This window comes from Scyliorhinus torazame, chromosome 13, assembly GCF_047496885.1.
Source record: "Scyliorhinus torazame isolate Kashiwa2021f chromosome 13, sScyTor2.1, whole genome shotgun sequence".
NCBI classification, from domain to species: domain Eukaryota; kingdom Metazoa; phylum Chordata; class Chondrichthyes; order Carcharhiniformes; family Scyliorhinidae; genus Scyliorhinus; species Scyliorhinus torazame.
In genome coordinates, this window is record NC_092719.1 from 200,234,519 (window position 1) to 200,252,555 (window position 18,037).

At 46.1% G+C, this 18,037-nt stretch overlaps 1 protein-coding gene across 4 annotated transcripts in view; it reads left to right on the forward strand.

Annotated features, from left to right (window-relative positions):
• The window catches only part of celsr3 (cadherin, EGF LAG seven-pass G-type receptor 3), a 341,825-nt gene that overhangs the window by 55,424 nt on the left and 268,364 nt on the right, over positions 1-18,037 (forward strand). For all 4 annotated transcript variants that reach the window (XR_011934213.1, XM_072472880.1, XM_072472881.1 and 1 more), the window contains exon 2: positions 1,477-2,115. Coding sequence is in view for 3 of the 4 variants with exons in the window: in XM_072472880.1 (XP_072328981.1) it covers positions 1,477-2,115 (639 nt within the window). In the remaining variant the exon portion in view is untranslated. The remainder of the gene's footprint in view (positions 1-1,476; positions 2,116-18,037) is intronic.

Below are 18,037 nucleotides of genomic sequence, written 5' to 3' on the forward strand. Positions count from 1 at the left end.
CATCACTAAGCCAGGCTGGTGAGTGGTTTGGAGGGGATCTTGCAGGTGGTGATGTTCCCATGCATCTGCTGCCTGTTCCTTTTAGGTGGCAGAGGTTGTGGGTTTGGAAGGTGCTATCAAAGGAGCTGTGGTAAGTTGCTGCAATGCATCTTAGATGGAACATGCTGCTGCCCTTTTGGTGGTGGATAGGGTGCCAGACAAGCAAGCTGCTTTGTGCTGGATTATATTGAGCTTCTTGAGTGTTGTTAAGGGAAGGAAATCTGCCAGCCTTACCTGGCTTGGTCGACAGGTGACTCCAGATCCGCAGCAATGCGCAGAGTATTCCATCATACTCCTGATTTATGTCTTGTAGATGATGGACAGGCTTTGCGGAGACAGGAGGTGAGTTGTACGCTGCAGAATTCCTAACCTCTGATCTGCACTTGTAGCCACAGTATTTATATGGCTGATCCAGTTCAATATCTGATCAATGGGAACTCGATGTTGATGTGGGGATTTAGTGATGGTGATGCCATTGAATGTCAAGGAAGATGGTTACGTTCTATTGTTGGAGGTAGTCAGAACCTGGCACTTGTGTGGCTCGAATGTTACTTGCTACTTAACAGCCCAAGCCTGAATGTTATCCCAATCTTGTTGCATATGGATATGGACTGCTTCACTATCTGAGGAGTCTCAAATGGTGTTGAACATTGTGCAATCATCAGTGAACATCCCCACTTCTGATCTTATGATGGAAGGAAGGTCATTGATGAAGCAGCTGAAGATGGTTGGACCTAGGACACTCCCTAAGGAACTATTGCAGTGATTTCCTGGGACTGAGATGATTGATCTCCAACAACCATAACCATCTTCCTTTTTGCGAGGTAACCATAAAATATCCTCTGGCTCCTATGGCCCCAGTTGAAGAACAACAGTTGAATTCTGAGTGTTCAGGCCAACATTTATCCCTTAACTAATGTAATCATAAAACTTATTATAATCTGATTGCTTTGTGGAATCTTGCTTTACACAGACTGGCTGCTGTGTTGCTCTACATTTCAAGAATGACTGCATTATACTGTGCTTGGGATGTCTTTACGTTGTGAAAGGCACTAAATAAATGCAAAATATTTCTTTTTTTTCCATCTCTGAATATTGATTGAAGTAAAATCCTATGTTCTGTCGTGCTCCCTCCTTATTGAATAATAACTGAAAAGAATTGGTGTACATTATGCACATGATGTGCAATTGGTTTGGTTTAGACAAATGCTAAATGAAGAAGGTTGGATATTTTAAATCATTAAAATGTCTTAAATGATCTATTTCATTTTCTCCAAAATTCCAATTAGCACAATACATTTGCTACATAAGCTTTTCTGTTCTGAAAGTAGATGTTACGTGTAACCAATGGAAGCCATTCTTTGGGATAAAAAGCTGAAACAGTAATCACACTTGTTCATTCCATGTGTTGATTGAGTTATTTTGATCTTTTTCCAGATGGGATTCACAGCGTGACAGCACAGTGTGTGCTGAGAGTAATTGTCATTACAGAGGAGATGCTGTCCAATAGTATCACGGTGCGCCTGGAGAACATGTCACAGGAACGTTTCCTGTCTCCTTTGCTGAATCGCTTTGTGGAGGGTCTGGCGGCAGCCTTGTCTGCCTCCAAGGAGGATATCTTTGTTTTCAACATCCAGAATGACACTGATGTCAGCGGCAGCATTCTGAACGTGAGTTTTTCTGCTCTGGTTCCAGGTGGGAGCCAGAGCCAGTTCTTCTCCTCCAAGGAGCTTCAGGAACAGCTGTATATGAGCCGAATGCTGCTAACCTCGGTTTCCATGCTGGAGGTCCTCCCATTTGATGATAATGTCTGCCTGCGGGAGCCCTGTGAAAACTACATGAAATGTATCTCGGTGTTGAAATTTGACAGCTCATCTGCATTCATCGCTTCGGAGTCCATGCTCTTCCGGCCCATTCATCCCATCACAGGTCTCCGCTGTCGCTGCCCACCAGGATTTACTGGAGATTACTGCGAAACAGAGATCAATCTTTGCTATTCAAATCCCTGCCAGAATTCTGGAGTGTGCAATCGCAGAGAGGGCGGGTACACGTGTGTGTGCCGTGAGGAGTTCACAGGTTTGTAAAATTGGAAATATTGTTTTTCATAGAGAAGCAGTTTAATTTTTTAATTGAGTGGCATCTAACCAGATGGAGGCTTGTCTTGAGTTTAAAACTGATTTATTAACAACACAGCTGCACAAATTTTAATCTTTCTGGAATATTTTTTAATTCCAGAGCCCATTCCTTTGCAAACCACCTGGCCTTTGAAGAGGAATCACTAGTCCAATAAAATGACAGTGGCGTCTCAGCACACATGAAATAGATTTATAAATTGGCCTTTCATCACTCCTTGCATTGTCTTCAATGCTGCTTATCTTTGGCTGCAAGAATTGTATTGTAAGTTCTTGGCCAATGCATCACACATTCTGATTCTTGTAGCTTGTTGTCATTGAATCATGGTGAGCAAATTATATCAGAGTGCCCTCCCACCTCTGCCTTCGATTCTGCTGCTGGAATGTAGTTGGTACTGAGTTGAAGGGTGACTAGTTATCTTGATTGCCCCTCGAGGACCAGCTGCCCCCTCTATTTGGATCCAGAATTATCAGCTGACTTGGGAAAAGCGTGTTGTCTACCCAGTGGCACAGTGCATTGTGCTTGACCCATGTTAACAGTATTAATGATGTGGAGATGCCGGCGTTGGACTTAATACCATTTTATGAATCCATTGAGCCATAAAGAGTTGAACAAGTCAGGCTTTATCTGTGAGTCTTTGGAAGTCTGTTACCTTTGAGGCGTGCCATGGACTTTAGATCCCAGAAAAGTCTTAAATTCGTATTGAAAATGAAATGAAATGAAAATAGCTGATTGTCACAAGTAGGCTTCAAATTAAGTTAACTGTGAAAAGCCCCTAGTCACCACATTCTGGCGCCTGTTTGGGAAGGCTGGTACGGGAATTGAACCGTGCTGCTGGCATGCCTTGGTCTGCTTTCAAAGCCAGCAATTTAGCCCTGTGTTAAACCAGCCCATTATTTGTGACATGCCACCAGCATTCGTTGGTCTTCGCCAGTTTCTTTTCACTTTCATGATTCTTTCTTCAAGATGCCCGATGTAACTTATGTATGAGTTTGATTTCAGTTTCTCGAAGGGAGAAAAAATATAAATCCTCCTTTGTATCATTTCTATTCTAGTTTTATTTGTCTGCAAATGTCCCTGTTCCACACCTTATTCTTAGATTTTAATTTATTTTGGAAATGGGTGTATTGACAACCTAATGTTCATGCATTTGTTTTTCTGGAGCTGAAATAACTGCAATAGTATCTGTAATTCTTGTGTTTGCTGAATGGCTGAATTGCCAATTCCTGCAGCATTTTTGAGATTAAATTCTTTACTTATTTTGTATGTGTACAAAGGAAATAAAACACCTCGGGGCCACCTTGACCTTTACCCTTACTGCCTCCTGCCTTTTATTTGGCTGAAAAGGTCTATTATAGATTGGTTCCGGATTACCTGTATTTCATAATGAGGCCCCGTGAGAAATCAACAATTCCACCTTCAGCTTCGGCACTTCTCAATTAAATTCTTGGTTCGGTATAATACAGAATTTCTGTTTTGGAAATGAGAGTTGGAGCTTAGTGCACTTGCCAAACGAAGCAAATTATGGAGCTACAGGAACCATAATTAGGTGTTGCCTCAGTTTAGGTACAAGCCAAAGAAGCCTAGCTACAAGAAAAATCGAGTTTCTGCCTCTTTTTATTCCTTTTTAAAATAAAATGTTTTCATTACCTCTGTGCTAGGACTGACGCAAGCTAAAAGGATGGATATACCATCAGTTCCCAAATGTCTATTACGATTTCTGAGAGTCATTCACTATCGCTTTCAGCAGAATGTGTATTGGAGTTATACAAGGTCTGTTCTGGGGCCCTTGCTCGTCATTAATTATAAGTTATGTAGGTGGATGGTAAATCTAGGAGGTAAAGTCGCCATAGCCCCAGATGAGGGGGAGAGTTGACGAGTGGTGATTTAACCTGAGGATAACCACACCTCAGACGAGGGTCAAGGATGATCATGAATAACCTCAGCTGGTACGGAAATTGAATCCGCACTGCTTGTCTTGCTCTGCATCACGAACCAGCTGGATGGCCAGGTAAATCACTTTACCAGCAGACAGCTGATTCTTGATACAGAGCAAGGCCAGCAGCGCGGGTTCAATTCTTGTATTGGCTGAGGTTATTCATGAAGGCCCATCTTCTGAACCTTCCCTTTTGCCTGAGGTCTGGTGATCCTTGGGATAAACCACCACCAGTCAGCTCTCCCCCCTCTAAGGGAAAGGCAGCCTATGGTCATCTGGCGACGTTAGCTTTTTTACCTAGATCTAGGGACATAATTTTTTTTTTTTTTTAAATAATATTTTATTGAAAATTTTTGGTCAACCAACACAGTACATTGTGCATCCTTTACACAACATTGTAACAATACAGATAATAATGACCTTTTTTAAATTTAAACAAAAACAACAACAAATAAATAACTATTAAATAACAAAAAATAAAAACTAGCCCGAATTGGCAACTGCCTTGTCTCAGGCCACACCCCCCCCCCCCCCAATCCCCCCCCAACCCTCCCCCCCCCCCCCCCCAAGTCCTGGGCCGCTGCTGCTGCCTTCTTTGTTCTCCCCTATCTATCTTTCCGCAAGATATTCGACGAACGGTTGCCACCGCCTAGTAAACCCTTGAGCCGACCCCCTTAGGACGAACTTAATCCGCTCTAACTTTATGAACCCCGCCATATCATTTATCCAGGTCTCCACCCCCGGGGGCTTGGCTTCTTTCCACATTAGCAATATTCTGCGCCGGGCTACTAGGGACGCAAAGGCCAAAACATCGGCCTCTTTCGCCTCCTGCACTCCCGGCTCTTGTGCAACCCCAAATATAGCCAACCCCCAGCTTGGTTCGACCCGGACTCCTACTACTTTCGAAAGCACCTTTGTCACCCCCATCCAAAACCCCTGTAGTGCCGGGCATGACCAAAACATATGGGTATGATTCGCTGGGCTTCTCGAGCACCTCGCACACCTATCCTCCACCCCAAAAAATTTACTGAGCCGTGTTCCAGTCATATGTGCCCTGTGTAATACCTTAAACTGAATCAGGCTTAGCCTGGCGCACGAGGACGACGAGTTTACCCTGTTTAGGGCATCTGCCCACATCCCCTCCTCAATCTCCTCCCCTAGCTCTTCTTCCCATTTCCCTTTTAGTTCGTCCATCATAGTCTCCCCTTCGTCTCTCATTTCCCTATATATATCCGACACCTTACCGTCCCCCACCCATTTCTTTGAGATGACTCTGTCCTGCACCTCTTGTGTCGGGAGCTGCGGGAATTCCCTCACCTGCTGCCTCGCAAAAGCCCTCAATTGCATGTACCTGAATGCATTCCCTTGGGGCAACCCATATTTCTCGGTCAGCGCTCCCAGACTCGCAAACTTCCCATCCACAAATAGATCTTTCAATTGCGTTATACCTGCTCTTTGCCACATTCCATATCCCCCATCCATTCCCCCCGGGGCAAACCTATGGTTGTTTCTTATCGGGGACCCCCCCAGTGCTCCGGTCTTTCCCCTATGTCGTCTCCACTGTCCCCAAATCTTCAGTGTAGCTACCACCACCGGACTCGTGGTATAGTTCCTTGGTGAGAACGGCAATGGGGCTGTCACCATAGCCTGCAGGCTGGTCCCCCTACAGGACGCCCTCTCTAATCTCTTCCACGCCGCTCCTTCCTCCTCTCCCATCCGCTTACTCACCATTGAAATATTAGCGGCCCAATAATACTCACTTAGGCTCGGTAGTGCCAGCCCCCCCCTATCCCTACTACGCTGTAAGAATCCCTTCCTCACTCTCGGAGTCTTCCCGGCCCAAACAAAACCCATAATACTCTTTTCTATCCTTTTGAAAAAAGCCTTCGTGATCACCACCGGGAGACACTGAAACACAAAAAGGAATCTCGGGAGGACCACCATCTTAACTGCCTGCACCCTCCCTGCCATTGACAATGCTACCATATCCCATCTCTTGAAATCTTCCTCCATCTGTTGCACCAACCGCTTCAAATTTAGCCTGTGCAATGTGCCCCAATTCTTAGCTATCTGGATCCCCAGGTAACGAAAGTCTCTTGTTACCTTCCTCAACGGTAGGTCTTCTATTTCTCTACTCTGCTCCCCTGGATGCACCACAAACAGCTCACTCTTTCCCATGTTCAATTTATACCCTGAAAAATCCCCAAACTCCCCAAGTATCCGCATTATTTCTGGCATCCCCTCCGCTGGATCCGCCACATATAGTAGCAGATCATCCGCATATAAAGATACCCGGTGTTCTTCTCCTCCCCTAAGTATTCCCCTCCATCCCTTGGAACCTCTCAGCGCTATCGCCAGGGGCTCAATCGCCAGTGCAAACAGTAATGGGGACAGAGGACATCCCTGCCTTGTCCCTCTATGGAGCCGAAAATATGCCGATCCCCGTCCATTCGTGACCACACTCGCCACTGGGGCCCTATACAACAGCTGCACCCATCTAACATACCCCTCTCCGAACCCAAATCTCCTCAACACCTCCCACAGATAATCCCACTCCACTCTATCAAATGCTTTCTCGGCATCCATCGCCACTACTATCTCCGTTTCACCCTCTGGTGGGGCCATCATCATTACCCCTAACAACCTCCGTATGTTCGTGTTCAGCTGTCTCCCCTTCACAAACCCAGTTTGGTCGTCATGAACCACCCCCGGGACACATTCCTCTATTCTCATTGCCATTACCTTGGCCAAGACCTTGGCATCTACATTGAGGAGGGAGATTGGTCTGTAGGACCCGCATTGTAGCGGATCCTTTTCCTTCTTTAAAAGAAGCGATATCGTTGCTTCTGACATAGTCGGGGGCAGTTGTCCCCTTTCCTTTGCCTCGTTGAAGGTCCTCGTCAGTAGCGGGGCGAGCAAGTCCAAATATTTTCTGTAAAATTCAACTGGGAATCCGTCCGGTCCCGGGGCCTTTCCCGTCTGCATGTTCCTAATTCCTTTCACCACTTCTTCTACCGTGATCTGTGCTCCCAATCCCATCCTTTCCTGCTCTTCCACCTTGGGAATATCCAGCCGATCCAAAAACTCCATCATTCTCTCCCTCCCATCCGGGGGTTGAGCTTCATACAATTTTTTATAAAATGTCTTAAACACTTCATTCACTCTCTCCGCTCCCCGCTCCGTCTCTCCATCTTCGTCTCTCACCCCCCCTATTTCCCTCGCTGCTCCCCTTTTCCTCAATTGGTGTGCCAGCAATCTGCTCGCCTTCTCTCCATATTCATACTGTACACCCTGCGCCTTCCTCCATTGTGCCTCTGCAGTGCCTGTGGTCAGCAAGTCAAATTCCACATGCAGCCTTTGCCTTTCCCTATACAGTCCCTCCTCCGGTGCTTCCGCATACTGTCTGTCCACCCTCAAAAGTTCTTGCAACAACCGCTCCCGTTCCTTACTCTCCTGCTTCCCTTTATGTGTCCTTATTGATATCAGCTCCCCCCTAACCACCGCCTTCAACGCCTCCCAGACCACTCCCACCTGAACCTCCCCATTGTCATTGAGTTCCAAGTACTTTTCAATGCATCCCCTCACCCTTAAGCACACCCTCTCATCCGCCATTAGTCCCATATCCATTCTCCAGGGTGGACGCCCTCTTGCTTCCTCCCCTATCTCCAAGTCTACCCAGTGTGGGGCATGATCCGAAATGGCTATAGCCGTATATTCCGTTCCCCTCACCCTCGGGATCAATGCCCTACCCAACACAAAAAAGTCTATGCGTGAATAGACTTTATGGACATAGGAGAAAAACGAGAACTCCTTACTCCTAGGTCTACTGAATCTCCACGGGTCCACCCCTCCCATCTGCTCCATAAAATCCTTAAGCACCTTGGCTGCTGCCGGCCTCCTACCAGTCCTGGACTTCGACCTATCCAGCCTTGGTTCCAACACCGTGTTAAAGTCTCCCCCCATTATCAGCTTTCCCGTCTCTAGGTCTGGGATGCGTCCTAGCATTCGCCTCATAAAATTGGCATCGTCCCAATTCGGGGCATACACGTTTACCAACACCACCATCTCTCCCTGTAATTTGCCACTCACCATCACGTATCTGCCCCCGTTATCCGCCACTATAGTCTTTGCCTCGAACATTACCCGCTTCCCCACTAATATAGCCACCCCCCTGTTTTTCGCATCCAGCCCCGAATGGAACACCTGCCCTACCCATCCTTTGCGCAACCTAACCTGATCTATCAGTTTCAGGTGCGTTTCCTGTAACATGACCACATCTGCTTTAAGTTTCTTAAGGTGTGCGAGTACTCGTGCCCTCTTTATCGGCCCGTTAAGCCCCCTCACGTTCCACGTGATCAGCCGAGTTGGGGGGCTTCCCACCCCCCCCCCCCCCCCTTGCCGGTTAGCCATCATCTTTTTCCAGCTTCTCGCCCAGTTCCCACGCGGCTGTATTTCTCCCAGACGGTGCCCCCCCGCCCATCCTTTCCCGCACCCACTCCCCCCTTTCCCCAGCAGCAGCAACCCAGTAATTCCCCCCTCCCCCCCCCCCCCCCCCCCGCTAGACCCCCCGCTAGCGTAATTACTCCCCCCATGTTGCTCCCAGAAGTCAGCAAACTCTGGCTGACCTCGGCTTCCCCCCGTGATCACGGCTCGCCCCGTGCGGCGCCCCCTCCTTCCTGCTTCTCTGTTCCCGCCATAATTATCATAGCGCGGGAACCAAGCCCGCGCCTCTCCCTCGGCCCCGCCTCCCATGGCCAACGCCCCATCTCCTCTCCCTCCCCACCTCCCCCCATCACCACCTGTGGGAGAAAGAAAAGTTACCATACCGCAGGATTAATCATACAATCCCTCTTCGCCCTCCCCCCCCCCCACTCGTCCCACCACTTTGTCCAAACGTTCATTTTCGTAGTCCAATCATTCCAATTTTTCTTCTACAATAAAAGTCCACGCTTCATCCGCCGTCTCAAAGTAGTGGTGCCTCCCTTGATATGTGACCCACAGTCTTGCCGGTTGCAGCATTCCAAACTTTATCTTTTTTTTGTGAAGTACCGCTTTGGCCCGATTAAAGCTCGCCCTCCTTCTCGCCACCTCCGCACTCCAATCTTGATAGACGCGGATCACCGCGTTCTCCCATTTACTACACCGAGTTTTCTTCGCCCATCTAAGGACCATTTCTCTATCCTTAAAACGGAGAAATCTCACCACTATGACTCTGGGAGCTTCTCCTGCTCTCGGTCCTCGCACCATAACTCGGTATGCTCCCTCCACCTCCAACGGACCCGTCGGGGCCTCCACTCCCATTAACGAGTGCAGCATCGTGCTCACATATGCCCCGACGTCCGCCCCCTCCACACCTTCAGGAAGGCCAAGAATCCTCAAGTTGTTCCTCCTTGCGTTATTTTCCAGTGCCTCCAACCTCTCCACAGATCGTTTCTGGTGTGCCTCCTGTATCTCCGACTTCACCACCAGGCCCTGTATGTCGTTTTCATTCTCCGCTGCTTTCGCCTTCACGACCCAAAGCTCCTGCTCCTGGGTCTTTTGTTCCTCTTTCAGCCCTTCAATCGCCTGTAATATCGGGGCCAACAACTCTTTCTTCATTTCCTTTTTTATCTCCTCCACGCAGCGTTTCAAGAACTCTTGTTGTTCAGGGCCCCATATGAAACTGCCACCTTCCGACGCCATCTTGGTTTCTGCTTGCCTTCCTTGCCGTTGTTCCAAAGGATCCGCTGCAATCCGGCCACTTTCCTCTCCTTTTTCCATCCGTGTCCAGGGGGAACACCCTTCTGGTTTACCGCACGGTGTTTTCAGCCGTTAAAATTGCCGTTGGGGCTCCTATCAAGAGCCCAAAAGTCCGTTTCACAGGGAGCTGCCGAAACGTGCGACTCAGCTGGTCATCGCCGCACCCGGAAGTCCAGGGACATAATTTTTAATGATACCAAATTATGTGGACATTTGACACACAGGGAATTACGCAGCATTCAAAGGCATTTAGTTCAACTGTGAAAATGGATTATTGAATAGCAGATGGATCTTAAGGCATATGGAAAACTCACGTTTAACAGTCAGGACATAGATTACAAAAGCAGGGAGGTCATGATGGAGCTGTACAGAACCTTGATGAGGCCACAGCTGGAATTTTGTGTGCAATTCTGGTTGCACATTATAGGAAGGCAGCACGGTAGCATTGTGGATAGCACAATTGCTTCACAGCTCCAGGGTCCCAGGTTCGATTCCGGCTTGAGTCACTGTGCGGAGTCTGCACATCCTCCCCATGTGTGCGTGGGTTTCCTCCGGGTGCTCCGGTTTCCTCCCACAGTCCAAAGATGTGCAGGTTAGGTGGATCGGCCATGATAAATTGCCCTTAGTGTCCAAAATTGCCCTTAGTGTCCAAAATTGCCCTTAGTGTTGGGTGGGGTTACTGGGTTATGGGGATAGGGTGGAGGTGTGGACCTTGGGTAGGGTGCTCTTTCCAAGAGCTGGTGCAGACTCGATGGGCCGAATGGCCTCCTTCTGCACTGTAAATTCTATGATGATAGGGTAACGAGTTCAAATTAATGTGATGAAGGATTTTATTCTTCACACCCTCCCTGTCAAACTTCGTTCCTGCCCTCCTCTCCTGAAAGGATTGATGGCTTGCTGGAATACAGTTTCACAGGTACGTCTCATCCCCTGCCACTGTACCCAAGTGGCCAAATGGCCATTGCGTGGGCCTCAACAGTGAGTATCAGAATATTATTCAACAGCTGGGAGAGCACCACAACAACCTGTCTCATCAACCAATATTGACGGTGCGGTGACACTGTGGTTAGCACTGCTGCCTCACAGTGCCAGGGATCCGGGTTCAATTCCGGCCTTGGGTGACTGCCTGTGTGAAGTTTGCACGGACTCCCTGTGTCTGCATGTGTTTCCTCCAGGTGGTCCGGTTTTCTCCCACAGTCAAAAGATGTGCAGGTTAGGTGGATTGGCCATGCTAAACTTACCCCTCAGTGTCCAAAGATGTGCAGGTTAGGTGGTATTATGGTGTTGTGGGAATAGGGTGGGGGATTGGGCCTAGGCAGGGTGCTTTTTCAGAGGGTCGGTGTAGACTCAAAGGGCTGAATGGCTTTCTTTTGCATTTAAGGCTTCTATCCATACATGCCCAGTAACGGTTATTAGTGGTCAGGAGGAGAAATCCTATCCAATTTCCTTCCACCTAAAACAGGAAGGTTGAAGTTCATTGTGTCACCCTTGCCAAAAGTTGCTATCACCACTGATCTGGGAGCAAACCTGTAACTTTCCTGGTCGGGAGGGGAAGGTGTGCTCAAGCTACTCTGTAGATAAAGCTTGGGGCTGAGGGGGTACAAAGGGTGGAGGAGAGAGGAAATTTAAAGAATTTGTGAATGAATTATTTTATTTTATATTAGATCTAACATCTAAAACGAATAGTGGGTAAAAGCAGCAGATGGTGGTGCACTGTAATTGCATTGGAAGGGATGCCGAGAAGGTTCACCAGAATGTTGCCTGGGATGGAACATTTAAGTTTTTCAGAGAGGTTCGATAGGCTTGGGTTGGTAACTGAAGGGTGATCTGATTGAGGTGTACAAGATTATGAGGGGCATGGACAGGGTGGATAGGGAGCAGCTGTTCCCCTTAGTTGAAGGGTCAGTTATGAGGGGACACAAGTTAAAAATGAGGGGTGAGAGGTTGAGGGGGGATTTGAGGAAAAACATATTTACCCAGAGAGCGGTGACGGTCTGGAATGCACTGCCTGGGAGGGTGGTAGATGCGGGTTGCCTCACATCCTTTAAAATATACCTGGATGAGTACTTGGCATGCCATAATGTTCAAGTGGGATTAGGTGGGTAGGTCAGGATCTTTCATGCGCCGGTGTAGACTCAATGGGCCAAAGGGCCTTTTCTGCCCTGTAGTATTCGGTGATTCTGTTTTGCCCGGGATACTAGAGGTCACCATGTTGGACAACGGAATGGCTTTTACCAGTGCAGAGTTTCAAAAATTAGATTTTTAACGGAATAAAATATTTCAGAATGGCTCCGTGCCATCTTGATCCAATGGACTGGCTGAGAGGGCAGTGCAGACTTTCAAGGCTGGCCTGAAGAAGCAACCACCTGCATCTTTAAGCACCAAGCTGACTACGTTCTTGGAGTCTCCAGCAGAGCTGCTGATTGCCGGTTGAGGACCAGGTTATGCCTAGTGTTCCGAAATTTATCGGGGAGGATGGAGACAAGCCAGAGAAACCAGAAGAGGAACCGCATAAACGTCCAAGAGCATCCACAATAGAGGATCAGTGTTTGTGAAGAATCTTCGTAACGGGCCAAATTGGGTTAGACCATAAGACATAGGAGCGGAAGTAAGGCCATTCGGCCCATCAAGTCCACTCCACCATTCAATCATGGCTGATTTCAACTCCATTTACCCGGTCTATCTCCATAGCCCTTAATTCCTCGAGAAATCAACTTCTGTCTTAAAGACACTCAACGTCCCGGCCTCCACCGCCCTCTGTGGCAATGAATTCCACAGACCCACCACTCTCTGGCTGAAGAAATTTCTCCTCATCTCTGTTCTAAAGTGACTCCCTTTTATTCTAAGGCTGTGCCCCCGGGTCCTAGTCTCCCCTGCTAATGGAAACAACTTCCCTACATCCACCCTATCTAAGCCATTCATTATCTTGTAAGTTTCTATTAGATCTCCCCATAACCTCCTAAACTCCAATGAATATAATCCCAGGATCCTCAGACGTTCATCGTATGTTAGGCCTACCATTCCTGGGATCATCCGTGTGAATCTCCGCTGGACCCGCTCCAGTGCCAGTATGTCCTTCCTGAGGTGTGGGGCCCAAAATTGCTCACAGTATTCTAATTGGGGCCTAACTAATGCTTTATAAAGCTTCAGAAGTACATCCCTGCTTTTATATTCCAAGCCTCTTGAGATGAATGACAACATTGCATTTGCTTTCTCAATTATGGACTCAACCTGCAAGTTTACCTTTAGCGAATCCTGGACTAGGACTCCCAAGTCCCTTTGCACTTCAGCATTATGAATTTTGTCACCGTTTAGAAAATAGTCCATGCCTCTATTCATTTTTTTCCAAAGTGCACGACCTCGCACTTGCTCACGTTGAATTTCATCAGCCATTTCTTGGACCACTCTCCTAAACTGTCTAAATCTTTCTGCAGCCTCCCTACCTCCTCCATACTACCTGCCCCTCCACCTATCTTTGTATCATCGGCAAACTTAGCCAGAATGCCCCCAGTCCCGTCATCTAGATCGTTAATATATAAAGAGAACAGCTGTGGCCCCAACACTGAACCCTGCGGGACACCACTCGTCACCGGTTGCCATTCCGAAAAAGAACCTTTTATCCCAACTCTCTGTCTTCTGCCTGACAGCCAATCGTCAATCCATGTTAGTACCTTGCCTCGAATACCATGGGCCCTTATTTTACTCAGCAGTCTCCCGTGAGGCACCTTATCAAAGGCCTTTTGGAAGTCAAGATAGATAACATCGATTGGCTCTCCTTGGTCTAACCTATTTTTTATCTCTTTAAAGAACTCTAACAGGTTTGTCAGGCACGCCCTCCCCTTACTAAATCCATGTTGACTTGTCCTAATCCGACCCTGCACTTCCAAGAATTTAGAAATCTCATCCTTAACAATGGATTTTAGAATCTTGCCAACAACCGAGGTTAGGCTAATTGGCCTATAATTTTCCATCTTTTTCCTTGTCCCTTCTTGAACAGGGGGGTTACAACAGCGATTTTCCAATCCTCTGGGACTTTCCCTGACTCCAGTGACTTTTGAAAGATCATAACTAACGCCTCCACTATTTCTTCAGCTATCTTCTTTAGAACTCTAGGATGTAGCCCATCTGGGCCCGGGGATTTATCAATTTTTAGACCTCTTAGTTTCTCTAACACTTTCTCCTTTGTGATGGCTACCATATTCAACTAGTTCCAGAAGTTGTGGCCATAACATGGCTGGTATCCTATGAGGTTAAAGTACAGGACAAAATTTTAAAGAAGCATTTGGACCGCTTGGATGGGCGAGAGACGTCCCAAAACGCAGTGCTAAGATCTGATCCAATTGTGCTGGCATTGTGGGTTGCCTGAAGAGTGAACTGTTGGATCAGCGAGTAACAAGCCAGAGAGTTATCCACCAGGAAACAGTAGAAACAGAGGAAGGTGAAATGTCAGTACAAGGAGCGAGTCCTTGTGAGATAAGGCCAACATAACTACCTCAGTAGAAGAAGCTTAGTCACTGGAGTTACGTCGTTCTACGAGAAAGTCATTGTCACCGAACATACAAAGTTATTGATGGACTAGTGCAAATGTGTTCATGATCATTGCTGTTGTGACAGTTTTGTAATTTTATTATTCCCCTGTGCAAAAAGGGGCTTAAAGGGAGAGGGATGTAGTAGTTGGACCCTTTTAAGGTTCTAGACTCTTTTTAAAGGACGTTTACTGTGGGAGGGCATAATGTGACCCGCTAGTCCAATCAGGAATGGGAATTTGCTGGGGCATGCTGAGACTTGTCTTTGCAGTTAGTCCCCAGAGCTGAATATGGCAACACCATTTTAAAGCACTCTATAAATAGTTTATAGATGGAATAAATCGTTGTTTCCTGTTGTTACAGTGTCAAAGTGACCAGATTGCCTTTTATAATTGGCTATTGGAGGAATGGCTAATCAAAACAATGCCCTGGTTAAGTGCTGATACGGGAACAAAAGTTGGAAAATAGCATATTAGGCCTGCCACCAAACACATTGCCACCTCCTAATGATCTTCCAGGAGGTCAGGTCCACATGATAAAAGGTGCCCTCCTGACACCGACAGATAGCCAATTCGGCCCTTTTGGACCAATTGAAGTAATATTGACTGTGTTGTTGGGATCTTCCCAATGGCAGACAGTTCCCTCACAGGGACCAGAGTTTGGCAGGTAACTGGAGGCGGCCTCCTTCTGACAGGAGGAAGTGGTGGAGGCACCATTGACAACTCTTAATCTTCCAGTATAGATACATTGGGATGCAAGAAGGCTTCATCCACAGTTGTTCTGTGGCTGGGTTCCCCCTCTACACTGATGGCCTGGTGTGTGGCCATGCATAATTTGTTAATTGTACCCTATGTTGCAGAGAACGCCTCTATTTTGAGGCCACAGCTGCATCCGTGAGACAGGAGCAGCTACTCTGTATTAGTGGTTGGTGGATGAATAAAACAGGTGTTGCTGATCCCCTGGCCCGTTGCTTTCAGAACCGTTCAGGGCTTTGTGTGCAGTGTGGGGCCGATCTACCATTGGTAAGATCCAGATGGTGTCCCCAGCTTTTCCCCAAGTGGCCATTACTTGCCTCTAATTGGCTGTCCATCCCAGCTGAGCAGGTTGCTGCTTCTGTTGCTTATCCACCCAGCAAGACCTCCTGGAGAAGCAGGAACGTATCGGGTGGCTGCCCCATGTGCTAATCTCAAAGTTTCCTGCCCAGCTCCCCTGTCTGCCTCAGTTTTAAAATGCTGAGAGACAAACGTGATGTTTATAATAAACAGGTAATTCGATTAGTCTATGAGATGAATTTTGAAATTAACAAGCCTCAAGCAAGATTAGGGATTGAAAGACTTTTATTTCTCTCTTGCAGCAGAGTGATTATTTGGACCAGGCTCTCTCAGCAGTTGTCAATTAATGTTTTAGAAAGGTGCTTGGTTGATAATTTGGTTGGGGATAGGCTGAGATTGATGATCAAAAAAAGCCAAAATAATTTCAGTGGTACTGGAGTCAGAATGGCAGTATTTTATGTTCAGGTCAATCAGCCAGTCCTCGGTAATAGATGATAGGGATGGTGAACATGCTGGTGTTTTCCTCGATTATATGAAGCATTTGTATTCAATTTTAGAATGGCACAGTGAGGGTCACGATTTCTTCCCTTTCATGTAGCAGATCATAACCTGTCCTTTATTAAGAGGTTTTTGATGTGGCAAACTATTAATAACCCTTTAGGTATCAAGTGGACGCATATAAAATGTTATTTGGTGTCCAGTTATTTACAAATAACAATCAGTGTTAGAATAGCAGATTGTTTGAATGTGCACTTATATCACTGGTCTTCACTGCGAGCAGAAATCAATGGTGTGGGACCAGCCTTGCAAATAGAAAAACTGCTAATCCCTACTGGATAAAAACAATAATTCAGTTACAAAACAATTCCTTTGAAGTGAACTCTGTAAATTTTGACAGCAGCTGGGTTCTTTGTGAAAATATAATTCTGGACTTGCAGTCCACAGACGGTCTCCCTCCTGCCCTCTTTCTTTTTAACTGGAGTCCTATGAGGAAGTCACTCTATATGATTTGCCACCAAAACCATGGCAAGCATTTCCCTGCAACCTGGCAACTTTCGCAAATGTAGCACCTTTAATCATACCAAAAAATTGGAAACTTATTTGATTTTCATGACTATGTTTTTTCAGCATATCTTATTCAAGCTGTGGTTTGGTGTCCAAGTAAAGTTCCAAAGTGCAACCAAAGCATGTTAATTTAGTGGAATGCAGGTTCCTCTCAAATGAATAACCATGTTCGTTAGCAGTGATTCCCTTTAAAATGAATATCGTTAATTGAATTTGTATGGAACAGTACCGTTGATATGCCACAATCTACTGAAAAGAGATTGGTGAGGAGTTTGGCTGTTGATTTGGGTAGGTGTGTCTTTCACACAATGGTGGCAGGTAATTTCACATTTTGGCTTTGGTGTTTTAAGTCTGAGTGGTATTGTGGCGATTGACAAATTTGCAATTTAATGCACGGCTGTTTTTGGGTTGATTTAAGATTATCTTTTCAGTATCTAAATAAAAGCTTGTGTGTTGTGCAATATTTTCTGCCTTATTTCCTTTGAATTTGTTCTTCATGCCTCCTGTTTGTATTGTGCTTATTGTTTGTAGTGAATAATCAGGTTAGAGTTGTGCTACAGACAGTGGGGCTTATCCATTCTACTCAGCATCATTGCAGTTGCTGTATATATTTAGCAAGCTGTGGAGAGGACTCCAAGAAACTGGGTTTGGAACAGATGTGTTGTTTGCCCAATACGTGTTCAGACATGTGTATGTACATATTCAAGCACAATGTAATTAGCGCGTAAGCTTTCAGCATCACAACAAAATGGTTAGTATTTTATGAATACACATTGCTTCTGTATCAGTGGTTAACATTTACAAACTGTTAAGATGATTGAGGTTGTGATTTATATTCTGCAGAGCTATATGCAAGTGAACTTGGAAATTGGAAATTTATTGCTAATCCTAAAGCAGACTGGCAAAATGCAATAAGACATTGTTAAACTTGAAGATTTAGTGCGTTAATGCCAAATGGATAACAATATAGGTAAATGTGGTGCATTTTGGTAAGAAGGTCACATACCATTTGGAAAGTAAGAGCTTAAATGGTGTCGAGAAGCAAAGAAATCTAGGGGCACGAATTCAAAATTCATTAAAAGTAGCAATGCAAGACATAAAAATGAAAATACAGCACTGGGGTTCATTTCCAAAGGAATAAAGTTGGAAAGTGCATGTTAAACTTGTGTAGAACCTTGGTTAGATAATACTTTGTGTATCGTGTACAGTCTGATCTCTGTATTACAAAATGGATATAGGACACAAAAAGGGGAGCAAAAATGATTTGCCGGGATGACACCAGAACTGAGGTTCCAACTATCAAGAAAATAGGCTGAACCTCTTCAGCAGAAAAGAGAAGCCTTTAAAATGGTGAAGAACTTTTGATGAAATGGACAAAAAGATGTTGATTCCATTTGTGGTGGGGAACAAAACTAGAAGCCATAAATATCAGATAGAGTCATGGAGGTTTACATCATGGAAACAGACCCTTTGGCCTAACTTGCCCATGCCGCCCAGTTTTTACCACCAAGCTAGACCCAATTGCCCGCATTTGGCCCATATCCCTC